At 36.0% G+C, this 18,438-nt stretch overlaps 1 protein-coding gene across 6 annotated transcripts in view; it reads right to left on the minus strand.

Moving 5' to 3' along the window:
- Positions 1-18,429, minus strand: part of CB4H12orf50 (chromosome B4 C12orf50 homolog) — a 42,107-nt gene extending 23,678 nt beyond the window's left edge. For 2 of the 6 annotated variants that reach the window (XM_045465239.1, XM_045465238.1), the window contains exons 1-3: positions 14,918-15,114; positions 12,806-12,925; positions 12,344-12,464 (exon numbers count right to left, since the gene is read on the minus strand). In XM_045465239.1, coding sequence (XP_045321195.1) covers positions 12,344-12,464; positions 12,806-12,925; positions 14,918-14,971 — 295 coding nt within the window. In that variant the 5' untranslated portion in view covers positions 14,972-15,114. Of the gene's footprint in view, positions 1-12,343; positions 12,465-12,805; positions 12,926-14,917; positions 15,115-15,174; positions 15,275-15,649; positions 15,759-17,878; positions 18,002-18,096 lie in introns of those variants that run through there. The other 4 variants (XM_045465242.1, XM_045465240.1, XM_045465243.1 and 1 more) reach the window with 4 other exon arrangements.
- Positions 18,430-18,438: the final 9 nt, after the last annotated feature.

Raw genomic sequence — 18,438 nt, forward strand, 5'->3', positions numbered from 1 at the left:
CTAACTACAGTGCCCAAGAATTCCCAGTGCTCTTTGTTTTACCAACAGTTGGTAGATTTAAAATTTTTTGCCAATACAATGAGTGTAACTTGATATCTCAAAGTGATTTCCTTTTTCATTTCCTTGATTACTAATAAATTGATCACATTTTCATTTGTTGGTTGACATTCGGATTTCCTATTTTTTTCAAAATCTTGTTTATGCTTTCTGCTAATTCTTCTACCACAGTGGTTCTCGGCTGGGGATGATTTTATTCCTTCCCCTAGGGAACATTTGGCAATGGCTGAGTGTACTTTTTGTTGGCATCTCATGGGTATGAGCCAAAAATGCTGCTAATCCCATAATGCATAGCATAGTCCCTACCCCCACGCCCCCAACCTCACCTCACCCCCACCACACCAAAGAACCATCTAGGCCAGAATGTCAATAATGCCTACAGAGAAACCTGTTCCATCAGGTTCTCTGTCTTGATTTTTCTTCAAACAATTGAGTTAAAGTCTTTTATTGAAGTCATGTAACAACGTATGCTGCACATATTTTCTCCCATTCTATGGCTTATCTTTTCATTCTTTTATGGTGTTTTTGGTGAATACAGATTTTAATTTTAATGCATCCAAATTTATTCATGATTTCTTCAATAGGTAATACTTTCTGTGTGTTTATTACCTTCTGAAACCTTTGAAGATTGGCCTTTTACATTTTGGTCTATAATTTACCTAGAATTAATTTTTATGTATGGTGTCAGAGTAATCCACCCTTAACTCATTAACTGAAAAGATCATCCTTTACCCATTGATCAGCCATGCCACCTGTTACAAATCAAGTATCCATCTCTGCAGGGATCTCCAGCTTCTTATTCTATCCCATTTGTCAGTTTGGTTAGCCCTTGGCTAATACAACACTATTCTAATCTGTATCACTTTATAGGCCTTGAAATATGGTTGAACAAGTGCTATCATTTTGTTGTTCTTCAAGCAGTCTTCACTGTTCTTGGTCTCTTTGCAGTTCTACATAAATTTTAGGACTCGTTTGAATTTTGATTGAGATTATTGTTCTTATATTTTTAAAGTATATGATGAGTATCAAATCATATGGCAATTCAAATGTCATCTGATGTATTTACAAGAGTATATCGATTTTGATTTTTAAATGTCAGTATTGATAAAATGTTGGAACTTTTGCAACTATTTAAATTTATGATGAGTTTAATCAAAAATGTTTTAAGGAATAGTTCATCAAAAATAAAGACCAATGTTCATGATAACCTTGCCATTGAGTGTATTAAAATATACATCAGCAGGAGAAAGTTACAGTATAGGAAAAACAGCAATTTTGGTGACAAGAAATTACCCAGTTAAATTATGGAATAAAATAATTCAGGTGAATTAGTTGGTAATCAAGTAATGCAAAAACAAAAAAATTCCATTTAGACAGTTAAATTTTCCCTCTTTATAGTGGTTAAAACAATGGTGTACTAACAGTTTTGATACATATTAGTATATCTTTGTTGTTTTACAGTAACTTTCCCATGGGATTTGCATTTTAAAGAAGTACTGTAATGTACTTTCCATGAATTTACACAAATAGATCATTTTCATCACCTTGATTTTTCTACCTATAGCATGGTTTCATACCACTAAAATCAATTTTGGTGTGATCAGATCGATTTCATCTAACTCTTTGGAAAAAGACATACCTTTTTTATATCATGTAGTAACATCACTGTTTTTGTAGTCACTCCTTCCCTCATTTTAGGCAAAAGACATTAGTTTTCCTTCAGGGAATCTCCTTTTCCCCATCTTCAACTCCTTTAATTTGAGTGACAATGACATCCTAGACCCAAGGATTAGCTATTCCCTTGGCCTGAACAATTACCAGGGATGAATATGTTTCCCACATCATTAGATGAGGCTCAATGTTAAGGCTTTAACTTGAAAAAGATTTCTTCCTTCAGAGTTTACTTTGGAATGACAATGGTAATGATAACAATAATGAGTGTTTACTCATTGCCAGAGATTCTTCTGAACTATTAGGTATTAATTCATTAAATATCTAAACCAACCCCATGATATAGGTATTATTACTATCTCTACTATACAGATGAAGAAACTAGGCCACAGAGATATTAAGCTGCCCAAGGTTATGGTGGGAAGTATGTGGCAAAATGAGATTTTAATCCAGTCTGACTCAGGGTTCTCCATCTTTGGGATTCTGGGGGCAACTCTAGTATGCGGAGAATGGCAACAAGCCCAGAGCCAAGGGTTGGCAAAGGAAGCCCTAGATACATCTGGGTCTAAGTTCAGCTCTGTCCTTAATCTCTTCAGGTACATGCGCCAATAATTTCCAGTTTTACCTCAAATCTGATGAAGGTGGGTTTGTCTTTAAAATCAGTGGTGTACTGGAGTAGACTCAGATCAGCAAATGAGAACTGATTGTTATTTTGCAAGCTGATAGATGTTACATTGGTAACTTGAAATCATCGATGGTAAGAATATTTGCTCTATGGAAATAAGCAAATTCTGCCTTTTGTTTTGCTTTTGTTTTTATTTTTGGCAGAGTGGGGACAGGGAGGAGAATAAGTTTTTAAACATTTAACAGGACATCAGTGGTTTTCAACCAACAGAATCTCATTTAGTATATATGATAGACCACTGTGTCATGGCCAGACATTTCAAAAATGAACAACTACTTCCTGTGCTTAATCTATTTTCAAAACAAATTCAATTCCTTTCACTCAGATGTCATGCATGCTGTCATCATAATGCAATATTCCCTGCTATAAATTCCTTCCATAACTAGAACACAAATACAAAGGCAAAACAGGTAGATTATAAGAATCTTTTGCTTGAATATTTCAGTTATTTTTAGACAAATAAGTTGTTTTTATTCATATTCTTTGGGAATTGGGTACTATCCTTCCCTTTGCTTGAAAGAGTAAAAAAAATGATTATTTTTTTGTATAACTCCCGGAGTAGAGGCTTTTCAATTTTTTTCTTTACTTTTCATAATTCTTTAGGAAAAACCTCATGGAATGATTTGATTAGGGCATTAGAAACATCTGTATAGTTTTTAAAATATACTGATTCATCTTCTTTGCAGTATTCTTGCCAAAAATGTTGAATCTAAATCTAAGTAGGATAAAACAAACAAACAAATTCCCATTTAAAATATATTCTGGGGGTGTCTGGGTGTCTCAGTCGGTTAAACATCCAACTTCAGCTCAGGTCATGATCTCATGGTTGATTCGTGAGTTCAAGCCCCACATGGGACTCTCTGCTCTCAGCACAGAGTCTGCTTTGGATCCTCTGTCTCCCTCTTTCTCTGCCCCTCCTTTACTCGCACTATCTCTCTCTCTCTCAAAAATAAATAAACATTTAAAATTTTTTAAACAAACAAACATAAATAAATAAATAAATGGATATTCTGCAAAGCAACCAGCCTGAACTCTTTAAAATGTCAAATGAAAGAAAAAAAATCATGTAGATATTAAAAAGACATGACAACTAATTGCAATAAATGGTGCCTAATTGGATCCTGGATTGAAAAAAACAAAAACAACTATAAGGCTACACTATTCAACACATTGTCCTGGGAACCTGACAGCTTGTTAGAAATGCTGACCCAGGTCCCAGCCTAGACGCACTGAATCAAACTGCAGTTTCATTAGATCTCCAAGTAATTGAATGGTTCTTAAAAACGGGGATAAATAAGTATAGGTACATTATATGCATATAGGTAAATATTATACTTACATATATGTAAGTACAATAGAGGGAAAAGAGTAATTTGACAAAATGTTTATTTGTGTATCTGTTCAAGAGTACATGGATGGCTGTTCATTGAACTATTTTTGCAGCTTCTCTGTTGAAAATGTTTGAAGTGAAATGTTGGAGGAAAAACATACAGTGAAGGCTGGACTCAACACTTACCAGTTTAATTGGTGGTCTAGGTGGTGACTAGGAAATTTTTTGTTGTCATTGTTGGTTATTATTTTTTTAAGCTCCTCCAGTAATTCTAAATTTTTTAAGTGTTTTATTTATTTTTGAGAGAGAGAGGGAGACACAGAGTGTGAGTGGCGGAGGAGCAGAGAAAGAGGGAGACACAATCTGAAGCAGACTCCAGGCTCTGAGCTGTCAGCACAGAGCCCAATGCAGGGTTTGAACCCAGGAACTGTGAGATCATGACCTGAGCTGAAGTCGGACACTTAACCAACTGAGCCACCTAGGCGCCCCTAAACTCCCCCAGTAATTCTAATTAGGAGCTAGAGTTGAGGACCTCTGGATTAGGTGAACACCAGATGGGGTACCTTCACTTCTGGGCTTCGGATGATTAAAGGGAAGAAATTTCACTGATGTGTTGCCACAAATAAATGGAAAAAATAAACTTAGAGAAAGAGGAAACCTTATTTAATGGAAATATACATAACTCAGAAATGCCAGATGTAGTTCACTGTTTACTGTAAATTAAAAGAAAAAAGGGAGTTTTCTATTAAAGTAAAGGATCTTAATAGTTTTAAAAGGAACACTACGGGGTAGGGAAGTGTAGGGTAGAATTAGCCTCTCAAAAGGATGAAGCCGGGTTAGAAGTCTTGTGGGTGAGTCCACTCAAATAACCAAAAGAACTGGAGCATTCTTGAAATGCCATCTCTGGTTTTCTTGTTGTTGTTTTGTTTTTGTAAGACAGTCTTAGAGTCTAACAGAACCAGGTATCCTGCCTAAGATGTTTAGCTTTCCTAGGCCTCAGTTTCCTCATTTATAATGGGGATGTTGATAGTATCTATTTAGCAGGTTTTTGTGAAGAGGCATGCAAGGTGCCCAACATAGTGCTGCCACAAGAAAATACTTAATTTTAGAAATTATGTGAAAGCACTGAATATGAGATTTTTCTTGTTTCTCGTCACCTGACTTCATTTTTTTTTAAATCATAATTAAAGTTTCAGTTTACATAATCCTAAAGAACAAATCGGTGGAGGTCTCAAATGCAAAGGTAACTAACAAATGTTAGGCCTAGAAAATTCCTATTTGAGTACATGCCTTTATTTTGTTGCACTTTTACAAGCACTTTGGACCAAAGATGAGAACAGAAACAGTGTCCAGTCAGGATGAAGAGTCCCCCATCCAACCACAAATTGTTCCAGGCATCACCACTGTGTGGGTTAGGGCATTTACGCTACCCATCCCCCTCTTCCCAAAAGAGGAAAGAATGGAGTTGAACACGTTTCTTTTCTTCTTATAACCATTAACAACTGTTCCTCCCCCCAACCCACACACAAAATTAGTCTGTTTTGCCGACTCAAATATTCAAGTCAAAGTGTTTATTAAACTATTTAAGAACCATATAAATTACAATGGTTTGCCAATGCTTAGAATAAAAAGGTCATGTACACATATTGAATAGGCTAGATTTTCTAATTTTTTTTTACATTTATTCATTTTTCAGAGACAGAGAGAGACAGAGCACAAGTAGGGGACAGACAGAGAGAGAGGGAGACACAGAATCCAAAGCAGGCTCCAGGCTCTGAATTGTCAGCACAGAGCCTGACTCTGGGCTTGAACTCACAAGTTGCGAGATCATGACCCAAACCAAAGTCAGACGCTTAACTGACTGAGCCACCAGGTGCCCCTAAATTGACTTTCTAAAGTGAGCTGATCTAAAGTTCATTTCAACTGGTCAGAGTGTCAGCTGTCCAAGGCACCTCTAAGACACTGACTTAGAAAAAATAAGAATCAAATTATTCTATTCAATTATCTATCGTAGAATAATGTGGCAATTAGCCAAGGAGGTGAGCAGGTGCTTCAGTGTTTGAGCCATTGTGTTTTGAGCAAATTATCCCTGAACTAAACTTAGAGAATTTCTTAAGGGGAAGGGTTTGTCTGAATACGCTCACCTCTGATGTATACCATGGAAGAAAGAGCACATACGTACCATGCTTGCAAAGAAAATATAATATGTACTCAGAAATGCCTAGAAAATTCTTATAATTATAGCAAATATCAACTGAATTATGTTTTCTTAGCATTATGATTTAGTTTATTAGCTATTTGCTTTTAAATTTGAGGATGGTAACCAGAGGGATTAGACCTCTTTTTTAAATGTCTGGTTTAGCAACATTTAAATGAAGTCTCTTTCAAAAGAGTCCAAAACCTTTTTTAATTTGCTAGCAGGTTAAATTTTAAATTGCAAAAAGACTAACTGGCAGTTTTATATTCTCAGACAAAATATGTAGAACTTTTGATAATTGCACTTAGTGCTTAAAGATATACAATGGCAAATCACATATTGAAAAATTGCTTTTGGCAAGCAGCTCATTCCGGAAGAGCACAGCTGGTGACTTAGATAGCATGGCTGTGGCTCCAATCCATTATGGGTCTCAATTTCTCAAGCAGAAGCCCTAGAAAGTTTTACAGGTTGCACATTTAAATATCTAAATTTGGGGCACCAGGGTGGCTCAGTCGGTTAAGTGCCCAACTCTTGATTTTGGCTCAGGTCATGACCTCACAGTTCCTGAGATCAAGTGCCATGTGTGCTGGGCAAGGAGACTGCTTAAGATTCTTTCTCTCCCTCCTCTCCCTCTGCCCCTCCCCTGCTTGCGCTAGCTTTCTCTCTCTCTCTCTTGCTCCTAAAAATAAATATCTAAATTTTCCCTTATTTTAACCTAAGAGACAACATTATACATAAACTCCACAGTGCTATGTGTGAGCCGATACTTACATTTTACAATAAAAAGTTGTCATAATCCCACCCTGAATTTATTAATCATATGCCCTTACTGAAACATAAAAAGGTGGATTGTAATAAAGGTATAACCTTGTAAATTTTGTGTAAGGTGAGAAAATTTATGGTCCTAGTTTGGGTTAATGTGAACCTTGGTAGATCAGTGTTCCTGGAAATACTGTAGGAAAGATTAGGTTTACAGAAAATCAAATTATTCTTATTGAGGAGTTGAAATATTTTTTAAATGAACAGATGATATGGTAGTTCAATACATAACTCAAACAAGTATGTTAATTCCTTAAGTTTGTTAATTCAGTTCTGGAAATTAAATCTTCTTTCCTATAGAACAGAAATGTGTCTGGGCAGAGGGAAAATAGTTGCCTGCTTAACACAAATCCATACTGCTCAGGACATCCTAGGGTGGAATTGGCAACTGTGTGAAGGGTAATATTATGTTCCTTCTTTAAGTGCTTGGGATTCATCCGTGAACAAAATAAAGATTCCTGCTGTTATGGAGCTTTCACTCTATAGGGCAGAGTCAGACAAGAAACAATAGATGTAGCAAACAAGGAACTTCTACTGTATCTGAAACGTGTGTGTGTGTGTGTGTGTGTGTGTGTGTGTATCTCAAAAAGAATGGAGAGCAAGGCCAGGAATATTGGAAATGTGTAGGGAGGAAGTGATAAGGCTGACTACATTCTAAGAAGAGTGTTTAGACTAGACCTCATTAATAGGTCATTTTTGTGGAAAACCTTGAAGAGGTAAAGGAATTAGCCATAAAGATATTAACAGAAGAGCATTTCATGCAAAGCCCCTAAAGCAGGGAAAAGCAAGGGAACTAGTGTGGTTGGAGAGAGTGAGCAAGAAAAAGAGTTATGTAAGATAAACTCAGAGTCAACAGGGCATCAAATCAACTAGGGTCATGTAAGCCTCTGTTAAGGACTCTGCTTTTACTCTGAATTAAATGAAAAGCCACTGGAAGTATGACATCTGAGCGTATCACTCTGGCAACTGTGCTTAGAACAGACATAGAAGGACAAGAGTTGAAGAGTTAAGAGGCTGTTGCGATAATTCAGGCATCAGATGATGGTAGTGGCATGGCCCAGGGTGGGAGTAGCAGGAATGATGAGAAAAGGCAGACTCTGGATATATTAAGAAAGTAAACAGGATTTTTGTATGGATTGGATGTGAGATATGAGATTACCAAGGTAGTAGACAGAAAAGAGAACTAAGGACTATCTTCTAGAACATTCCACATGTAAGAAGTTGAGGAAAAATCAACAAGGGAGAGTGAAAATAGAGCACTAGGTACACAAGCGTTAGAAAAAAAAATTTTAAGTATAGCATTGCATCAAATATTGCTAATGGTTCAAGTTATATAAAGACTGAGATTTGACCACTGGATTTAACAATTTAACACCAGTAACAGTAACACTGGTGAAAGGGGCTGAAAAGCCTTTTTTTACACAGGATTAAGAGACAATGGGAGAGGAGGATCTGATAACAGCAGGGATAACCGTTTTGAGGAGAACTGCTACAAAGGGAAAGAAAAATATGGGGTTGTAGCTTGTGAGAGAATGAATCAAGAGAATGGAGTATTTTTTCTAATAATTAGAGAAATAAATATATACTTGTATGCTGATAGGAATGATCCAATAAAAATGAAAAAAAAATGATATAGAAGACAGAGGAAAGAGTTGTTGCATCAGTGTTCTTGAGTAGACCAGAGTGGATAAGATGTAGTTAATAAATGGAAAGATAGTCTTTGGCTAGGAGCTCATCTTTGGTAAGAGTAGGGAAAAGGCAAGTACACATTCTAATAGATGAGTATAGTGATGGAAATCTGTGGAGGCTATCCTCATTACTTAAAGTTTCTCAGTTCAGTCAGATGTAAGGTCATCACCTAAGGTGGGTGAGGGGATAGGAGGTTTAAGGAAGGAGAAAGGTATGAAACGAAGGTCTAGGAGAATATAGAAGAACTGGGGAAGTATTGTGTAGTATGATTGGCAGTCAGCATTAAGGTCTCATTTGAGGTCTTTGGTCATGAATTTAATTCAATAAGCACACCTACATATTTTACCAAAGCTATGTTCAGCTGTGATAGATTCAGGAACTGAGTAGGTGGCAAGTTGTGTTTATGGTTGCTAAGCAAGTACAGTGAAGGCAGAAAGTAGCAAGAGAGTAGAAGTTGTATGCAAGGGACAGATTACTAGATTGAGGTTCGAGAAGATATCCGGGGAGTAAGGGATTGTGAAAAGATGGTACAAACAATGAATTGAAGGTCCCAGTGGACTTGAAGCATTGTTTACCTCAAGAATCCGGAAGGACTGAAATAGAAAATAAGTCATAGGGTGAAATGCATGTAATCGAGATCATGGGGTACGTGGTGGTAATTAGCATTTGGTTATGACTAAGAGAGAGTGACTGAGATGGGGAAGAAAAGATCAATGGAGGAATTGAGTTCAAGGAACTGAGAGGCTAGGGTGATGTGCATATCATATTTTTATATATTGAAATCACCAAGAATTGACACAGGAGTACAATGTGAGGACAATGAGCCAGGAGTTCAGACTTCTGAAAAACAAGGAGAGACCTGGATGGATGTAAACAGAGGCAAAAAAAACAAAAACAAAACAAAACAAAACAAAAAAACAAAAACAAAAAAAAAAAACCAGGAACACTGTTGGCTGTTAATAATCTGTTGGCATGAAATACAAGCTGGATGGCTTTAGGGAGAAGGGACAGAGAGCAGTTTGAAGTTGGCAGTAAGGACCAAGGAAACCTTCTACCTCACCTCCAGGTCAAATGCTACTTGAGAGCTGGGAGAAAAAAAACAGCCACCATTTGGCAAAGTGCTGCAGGAGAAGTAGGGTCTGGAGAAGAAAATTATGCTTACTTTAGACATGAAGATGAAGGGAAAGTTCAGAGAGGAAGTTGAGGAAGAATCCTGCTGATAATGGAAAGTTGGGGAGGCATGGATGCAAGGGACCAAATAAGGATAGACATGAGTCAATTGAGAGATGGGCTTTCTGGTATTCACTGATATTAAATAATAGAAAACATATATATTGGTCTCTATCCCCAGTTCCTGGAACAGATCTCCTAAATCCTTGTAATTTCATAAATAACAACAGTATGGGGGAGCATCTTTTGTTCTAATGTTTGGCTTTTGACCCTGCTTCCTGACATAGAACTCAAATTTCAGAAATTTCCTGGGTGATAGGAGAGTCCTTTGCTCTAAAGAGATGACTCTGGGTGGGCTCCTAATACCTTCAGGAAGGGGAGTTGTCACCAGAAAGATCAAGCCATAATTAGAGGCTTAGAACTTTCAGCCCTCTCCTCCCCATCCTCTAGGAAGGGGAGAGGGGCTGGATATTGAGTTAATAATCATGTCTGCACAATAAAAGCCTCCACAAAAATTCCAAAAATATGGGATTAGAAGAGCTTCCAAATTGGTGAACACATCTGCATATGGACAGCACACCCCAATTCCACAATAGAAGTTCCTGTGCTCTGGATCCTTCCAGACCTCACTCTATGTACTTCTTCATCTGAATGTGCATCTGTATCCTTTATGATTTGCTATAGTATAAAATAAACTGGTCAACACAAGTAATTAGCTCCCTGAGTTCTGTGAACTATTCTATCAGATGATGGAAGCTGAGGAGGGAGATCATGTAGCCCAGTTAGGAGTTTGAGTAGCCTGGGGATCTACTACTTTTGATTGATATCTGAAGTAGTTTTTTGGGTGGGGGAGTCTTTTGGGAGCTCTCAACCCATGGGCTCTGTGTTAACTCCTAGTAGTGTTAGAACTGAATTGTAGGACACCAGATGGTGGTGTAGAGTGTTGCTGGGAAAAAAATCATTGATGTGGGAAAAATCCACAACATCTAAAGTGTTGTATGGTAGTGGTATGAGAGCAAATAATAAACACACAGGAGTGTTTTTATTGTTCAAAAATAAACTCAGATAAATGGAAATAAAGGGCAGAATGAAATTGGTCCTGGTGAATTCAAAACAGATAAGGGTTGTGTGTTGAGGGTGTGTGGGAGGGTGTTATGGGTGTATGGGGCTCCCTCTTGTGCCTGTAGAGGAAGGAGGTATGAGAAAGCAGGGTATTAGCAGCCTATGAAACTCATTTATCCCTCTTACAATGAAGGTATAATGCCTAGGCTTTGGTCCCAGTGCATGGATCTGGTCTTGATTCTATTGAGAGAGAGGAAAGCTTACTCTAAGAGTCAGAATCAGTCTTGATACCTGTTGAAGAAATTAAGACTTCCAGAAAAGCCAGAAGTTACCTTTAGCCACCAGATTCTATGTCTAAAAATTAGAGTAAAAAACACGTAATCCCTACAGAATTTAGCTCAGGGCATTTCTAACAATGAGGAGCCCAATAATTGTCAGTTGTACCCTTCTTTTGTACAGAGACACAGTCTGTTTTCCTCTAGTCCTGAAAGAACTGGTTTGAAAAATAGTAATTTTATCATAGACCACTAAGAAGCAGAGTATTAACTATGTAGAAGGAATTTAGTACAACATTCCTGGTGAAATAAAATCATACTCTATGTAAACCAATGAAGCGAAGTTGATCACTTAGTAGGTACAATAACTTTCACTACAGTAGGTACCCAGTAGTTTCCAGTCATTTGTCCACCCCCCATCCATCTATCTATACATCCAATTTTACTGAATATCTGTGCTCCAGACACTGCAGAGAGCACTGGTGAGGAAACTAGTTATGATCTCCATCCTTATGATGTTTGCAGTCTAGTGAGGAAGAGAATTGTTGATCAAGGCATTGTATATATGATGAATGCCATGAGGTCAAGAGTTTTCCAAAAGAAGGTAGAGGACCTAATTTTTACCATTTGCCAAGGATTATCTGAAGCCAATTTTTCAAATCCTAAAGGACTGATAACCTATAAGCTCATTTCTAAAATGATTCGATTGGCCATAGCAGGAGACTTGTGTAGAGCTATAGCACTAGGGAAACCTGACTATCCCAACTCCTTAAGCAAGCTTCTTGCCACTAACTGTTTTGGGGTATCATGTCCTCTGTATCCCCTTCCCAGAACTTATGTTGACATTCACCACAAAGCAGTCTCAGTATCATCTATGTAGATTGAATTGTGCCACAGCTTTTGCAGCAATGGGATTGCATTTTCTCCACAACTGAAGCTTAAGAAGAACCACATGTACAGCTGTTCTTTTAGAAGCTGAAGTGTGCAGCCCAGAGCATGCCCCCTTATAAGATAGATTTCTGCACATTCACAGGGAGCAACAGTGAGGCATGATAGCCAAGCTTGGCTCCAGTTGAAAGATGCTTTGCTGAGACACAATTTCCTTCTGCCTAGCGAGGTCAGTAGTCATTTCACTTTCAGGTGAATCCACTCCACTTTAGCCATGTACCGAGAAAGTTTAACTTGCTCTTTGTTCACTTCATCTTGGCAGTTACTTGATGGCTCATTCTAAGCCTTATCTCACGATTCTAGAGTCATCCCAAATTATCCATTGGCTATCAAATCACATTCATTTTGCCATAATTCATTTAATCTGTCATTCTACACTGCTACTCCAAAACCAGATTATAATATGGTATATGTCCATGTTATTAAAAAAATATACTCACTGCTACTTGGTGGCAAAAATAATCCATTGATATTTCGAGGTTTGCTGTGATAAAAGATACAACTGATCTTCACACAACCAAGAGGTTGAGTTTCCCAGAAGCATGAAATGCTGCAGTTTTGCTAGACAAAGGAGGTGGGGGAAATGTAATGATCAGGTGCCATACTCAAAATAAATACAACGTGCTACATGTGACAAAACTATCACGATTACTGATTTAGGATCATGTATGTTTTCTGGCTTTCAGTGTTTCTAAACTCTGCTATTAGAAAAATGCAATGGATATTTCTAAAATATAGCCCTCCATTTTTATAAGAATTTAAATTGAGCAACATGCAAAGTGCCTAAAATTAAGTAGTGGAAGAAAGAATCATTTTTTCTCTATTGTGTTGTAAGAGTGTACATTTCAATATTATTGAAGGGAGATCCTTTTAATAAATATGATGATGGTGCGTAATTCTACCTGCATTTCCATGTGTCTAAATCTGCAAAGTGGATCTAAACATTTTCCCTCTCTCCATAATGAGCACACAGTGTCACTGCCAAGGGCCTCTTCACAGTGTCGGAATCGGCACTGGGAACCCTAAAAGAAACAAGTAAACAGTATAGCAAACTCAACATACTGGCGTTAGTGTTCAACAACAGTAGGTTGCTAATTAATTAAAGGAGATATGACTAGATCAAATTAGAATCACAAAAAATACTACAAAACAAAGTCATAGGTCTAAATTTTAGCACATGTGTTTAATTTTAGTGAGAGACTGATAATATAACGATTAAATAGTACAACATGCCACAAGTCACTGATAAATTGCTACTTTTTGTTATCTGTTAGTCCATATGATTCACTAAGAATAGATATATGAGAGCAGTGATAGTTTTAATCACAATCCAATGACAGAACAATTTAATTTCTCTTTCTGGAAAAAGCCAGTTCTTTGTTTGTCTTGTTTTTAAGAAACGCTAGTCATATTCTAATTGTGAAGATGATCTCCATTAATCAATCCCTTTATTAGATAATGTTTTCTTAGTCTATGGAGATACTGTTAAGTGTGTTTCTACAGGGGAAGTGAATGGAGCTTAAACTTTATATTATTGTGGAATTTTAGGGAATTACCACATTATGCTACAAATCTCTGTGCTTTATGCCCTTGGTCTACAGAGATAAACAATTGTGCCAATACATATATAAACATCTTTATATACCAACAAAAGCAAATGTGGATCATTTTAATGGGATGCTATTGCTTTTTTTTTTTTTTTTTTTTTTTTAGTCTGCATCTTTTACACATAGGTCCACGGTTGGAAAAACTGCAGGCCATTATCTTCTTGACAGAGAGGTATGTCACATACAACAAAAATATTCCATTGAATTCTCTTTTAGCACATGTTCCATGTTTTTTTTTCTTATCTTTTATTACCCTCTTACTCCTGTCTTCACTATTTCCCCTTTTTAAAAGTGGATTTGTGGATCTCGTAGTATAGGATAGTGGACAGGGGCTAGATAAACCAGTATTTGAACTCTTGGTTCCATTACTTGTCCATAGTTACAAAGTTAATACATTACTCATCCTTTCTGTGCCTCAGTTTCCTTATCTGTATGAAAGGAATAAAATGCCCTCTTCACAGATTGTAAAAATTATGTGAGGAAGGTATTGTGGTTGCTATCATTATTGTTATTTAATAATTTAATTATTTAGTAAGAATTTACCACCCATAAATTACTGTGCTAAGTACTTGAGGATACAGCAGTAAAACAGACAAAACTCTGCACATATGGAATAGAAATTCTATTATTATTTATCATCTCTATGTTTAATTATAAGGGGACAGGCAATTGAAGTGGATTTAATTCTTATGGTCAAAGAGGTTGAACCCATTCAGTTTTCCTAGTAGAGACGAAACACTTTAAATCACATTCATTGTGTCTTTCATTTTGGCATGAACATGAAGCTCCAAGTTTCTACATTTATTTGGTTTCAGTGAGATCCATTAATTCTAATCTCTTGAATATTTTTCCCCTTTAGCCTTAAAAACTTGAATTCATATTTAGCTAATTTGTTTATATTGCTTCTTTTCCTTTTTCCACATTATCATATATTTGCTGTTAAATGTCAACAGGGAAAAATTCAGTAATTGGGTTAATAAATTTCAAATAGGAAATCAATTAGATTTATTAAACTAAGTTTGATAGTAAGGTGAATTTAACTTTTTGAATTTATATGATTGGAATCACACTAACCATAACAATATGATGTATCATACAATGTTTCAATATGTTTCAGTATTAAAAATCTGATGTCTCTATGAGCCATTATATAGGCAAAAGTGAGACATGAAGACAAAAAATCCATAGGCATTTAACAATTGTAAACAAATAATAATTTTAATTTCCTTAGAGAAATTCAATATGTCAAAAATACATGATAAGCTTTTACTTCAGATTGAAAATATGTATAATATTTTGCAGGAAAATAATAAATTTTGACTCAGCAATACAAATTATTGCCTTATCTTCCTTCATTCTACTAAAGAGCTTAAGCATGTGAAGTACCATAAATTGTACAATATTTACCTTTATGCATGTTGAATTAAAAAAGAAATAGCAGTCATTCCCAACTTCTGCCATTTTCAACTCTCTTGCTGCTAATCCAATGTTTTTTAATATAAGAATTGCAGGAATGCAAATATGAGAACTATCAGTGTGTAAGGGGGGAAAATTTCTTTTCCACAGTCTTTCAGGCTATCAGTAGTATTCCTTTAAAACTGACCTCCTGTTGACAGTATATTACATAATAGATAATTCTTAAAGAAATTTAAATTAGAAGATACCTTCTCTAGCTTTGCAGAAATGTTGAATGTGGTTGCTAGTAAGCACACAAACTCAAACTTCCAGAATTTTCCTCATTGTTACCTAATCCATTGTTTGCTCATCATAACTGACCTCACGCGTAACTGCAGGCCAGCCTATCTTAGTGAATTCTGTATGGTCTTTCTTTCTCAATTTTAGTATATTAACCAAATAGGCTAGTAAAAATAAAATATTTTATCTTTTAATGTTCTGATTGAATATGGGACTTAAACTAGTTCCTCATTTCATAGTCAAAAATATTAAGTATTTCACAAGTAAATAGCTGTTTTCTAAATTCTCATTTCTATATATGGTTTAGAAAAAAAACACATTTTTAAAATATGTAAATATACTATCTATACTCCAAGATAATAAATAAAATTATTTAAATATATACTTACTGCTATCCAATGAATTGGGAAAAAATCATTCAGATTGTGTTATTTTAATAGGTACCTGGAAATAAGCTGGACTATTTATTCATCTTGTAGCTATATTCATTCATTTTTCATCCATCATAAAAGGAGGAATAACTTCTTCCTATAGCAGAAAGGTTCCAGAGTGTCTGTAAATTTTGAGAATTTGTTGAAGACAAGGTGAAGTACTCTGATTCCCAGAATGAGACATTTCAATCAGCAGTTAGAGGTCTTTCTTCATCTTAGTTTTTTTACCTAAAGAACTAAAACGTAGCAAAATTTAATAAAATTATTCATAGTAGGTGATGTAGAAGATGCCATAGAGATGACAGTTTAGTAGATCAAAATGTATTTTTAAAATGTAAGGTACTTTGAATTGGAAATTAATAAGATAAAGATATATGGATTCCCATTTTCGTTAAGTAAAACAGACTAATTGGTATGAACTCTCTGAATCTAATACTTTAAGGTAAAATCTAAGAAATAAAATAAACTAAAATTTAGAAAAGAGTTGTGTGCCTGTAACTGTAAATAAGAGAAAAAGTAAAAATAAATGGATAGTATTTAAGTGAAGAGGTAGAGAATAAAGACTTGGCTAAACCCTTGAAAATATTAGCAAAGATATATATTTAAAAAAAAAACCTTAATATCTTGCTTTCTGTTTTGCTCTATTTTCTAACTCTAGAACAACAAAGTATTCATTTTAAGCACCTAAATTACTGAGAGCAGCATCTCTAAGAAATATCTTTCAGTGGTCTTTTCCTCCAGATAAATTCTCTCTCTGCCTATGGGCTTTTAGCTGCATGGATTATTTCCAAATACTGTTACCAAACACCATTATTGCATGATTACATGCAACATCATGGTTAACATAGGGGAAAGGATAAAAAAAAAGGTTTTTACCTTTTAGATTTTGTTGGGGACAATTACATTTCCATTAGACACAGCAAAAACAGGTCAAACCATGATAGGAATTTTTGTTTTGTTATTGCAAAGAGCAGTAAATAGATCTGTACATTTTGGTAGTCTTTAGCATGGAGCTTTAATTTCTTCTTTTTTTTTTTTTTAAACAAAACTCTCTCTCTTTTTTTTTTTTTTTTCCCCCTTATTCACTTCTTTCCTGATGTGAAATTCACTCTAGTCTTTCAGGAAAAGCTGTGACCATACTCAAGAGGATTTTTACTCCCTGTAATGAAGAGTGATGGGAAATTTGTCTCCACCACTGGGAGTAGGCCTGAAAATTCTGTAAGTATTTTGTGTTGGTCAAGGTAGACTCACATTGAGTGTCTTTCATCTTTGGTGCTTGCTAGAACACTAACACATCAGTCAGAGAAGAAAGTCTATCTTTCAGTTTGTGATCCAATAATAGCACTCTAAGTACAGGGGCTGGTAGTAACTCCTTGCTGGCTCTTCAGGTTTATGAGAATCAGGCAAAGCTGTTGGCTGCTACCCATTAGAATAGAAGCCCCATTTGTAACTGTGAATTGGAACTGTGTCTCCCCCCTAACCTGGGCTCCTCTGTCTCAGCCAAAGGCTTTGCTCCAAGCACTGATAAAATCAAAGCAGTGGAAATAGAGTGTTTCCTGAGGAATGGTAGCCTTGCTGCCACTATTCAAACAGCAAGTAGAATGTTTTAGAAGATGATCCCTCTCAGAAATGACATAATGTTGGATCTAGAAGATTCTGTGGCAGTTTGGGAAATGGCAGTTGATAGTTGTGAGGGTTATTTAATTGTTGTTCCCTTGAGACCCATGAAACAAGCTGCTTGTTAGGATTCCTCTGGAAGAACAGAAAATCACTGATGCTTAACTATACAATACTAAGTGTCTGGTCCCAATAGCTCACAGCCAGCATCAGGTGTTCTATTCGCCCCTGTCCCTTATATATATTTGGCCATTTTGTGTTTTCCTAGGAGAAAAAGAAGAGGAAGTAAATACTTTGAAATGGCAAATCTCTTTTCTCTTCCTCTGTGAATCCAGTAATAAAAAAAAAAATAGCGCTTTTTTTTGGGGGGGGGTGGATATTTTATTCTTTGGAAACCCTCTTTTATATATAGATATTTTTTTCCAAGGGCTAAGTCAGGAAAATGCTGGACTCTATGGTTCTTGCCGATAACACAATTATAGAAATGAGACCTGGGTCTTGTCCAAGCAAATAAAAATGGCAGTAGTCAAAACTTCACTGGTAAAGACTACTAGCCTCAACAAGACAGAAAGGCTACTATTACTAAATATTTAATACTTTACTCAATCATTAATTTATCACTTACCCTCCAATATTCTTTTAAGCACTAAGTCAAATAAAGCTGTTTTTAGCTCTGCAGCTGACTGACTCCCAACAACTCAAGCCATTTGGATTCTTTTGGAGCTCATACTGAAGATAAATGAGATTCCTATGAAAAAAATTGAGAATGAAATCGGGTTTTGGATTAGTCTAATGCTAAACTTTGCATTCAGGAAAGAACATCAGAACCAATTTCGACCATACTATGCTGCACAATGAGGCGTAATCCAAACTGTATTACTATGAGGGGTGGTTTCCCAGGTGTTTTAATTGTAGCGTTTTCTAGCACTCCTCTTGGGAAATCTGTTTCCATTAGGACTTGAAATGTCTCTGGATATTTCTAAACTTCTATAATGCTTCAATGAGGAACTTATTAAAGAAAACAAGCAATTAGCTTTCACCAGAATGGTGTTAAATCGCCATCTGAAATGATTCTTTACTTATAACTTGATATCATTTAATTTTCATAAATATCATCAGTTACATCAGTTATCATCAGTGTGGTTAAGTACACACAACACAGAAAACGGATCTCGTTCATGGTAA

Source organism: Leopardus geoffroyi, chromosome B4 (genome assembly GCF_018350155.1).
Source record: "Leopardus geoffroyi isolate Oge1 chromosome B4, O.geoffroyi_Oge1_pat1.0, whole genome shotgun sequence".
Lineage (NCBI taxonomy): Eukaryota > Metazoa > Chordata > Mammalia > Carnivora > Felidae > Leopardus > Leopardus geoffroyi.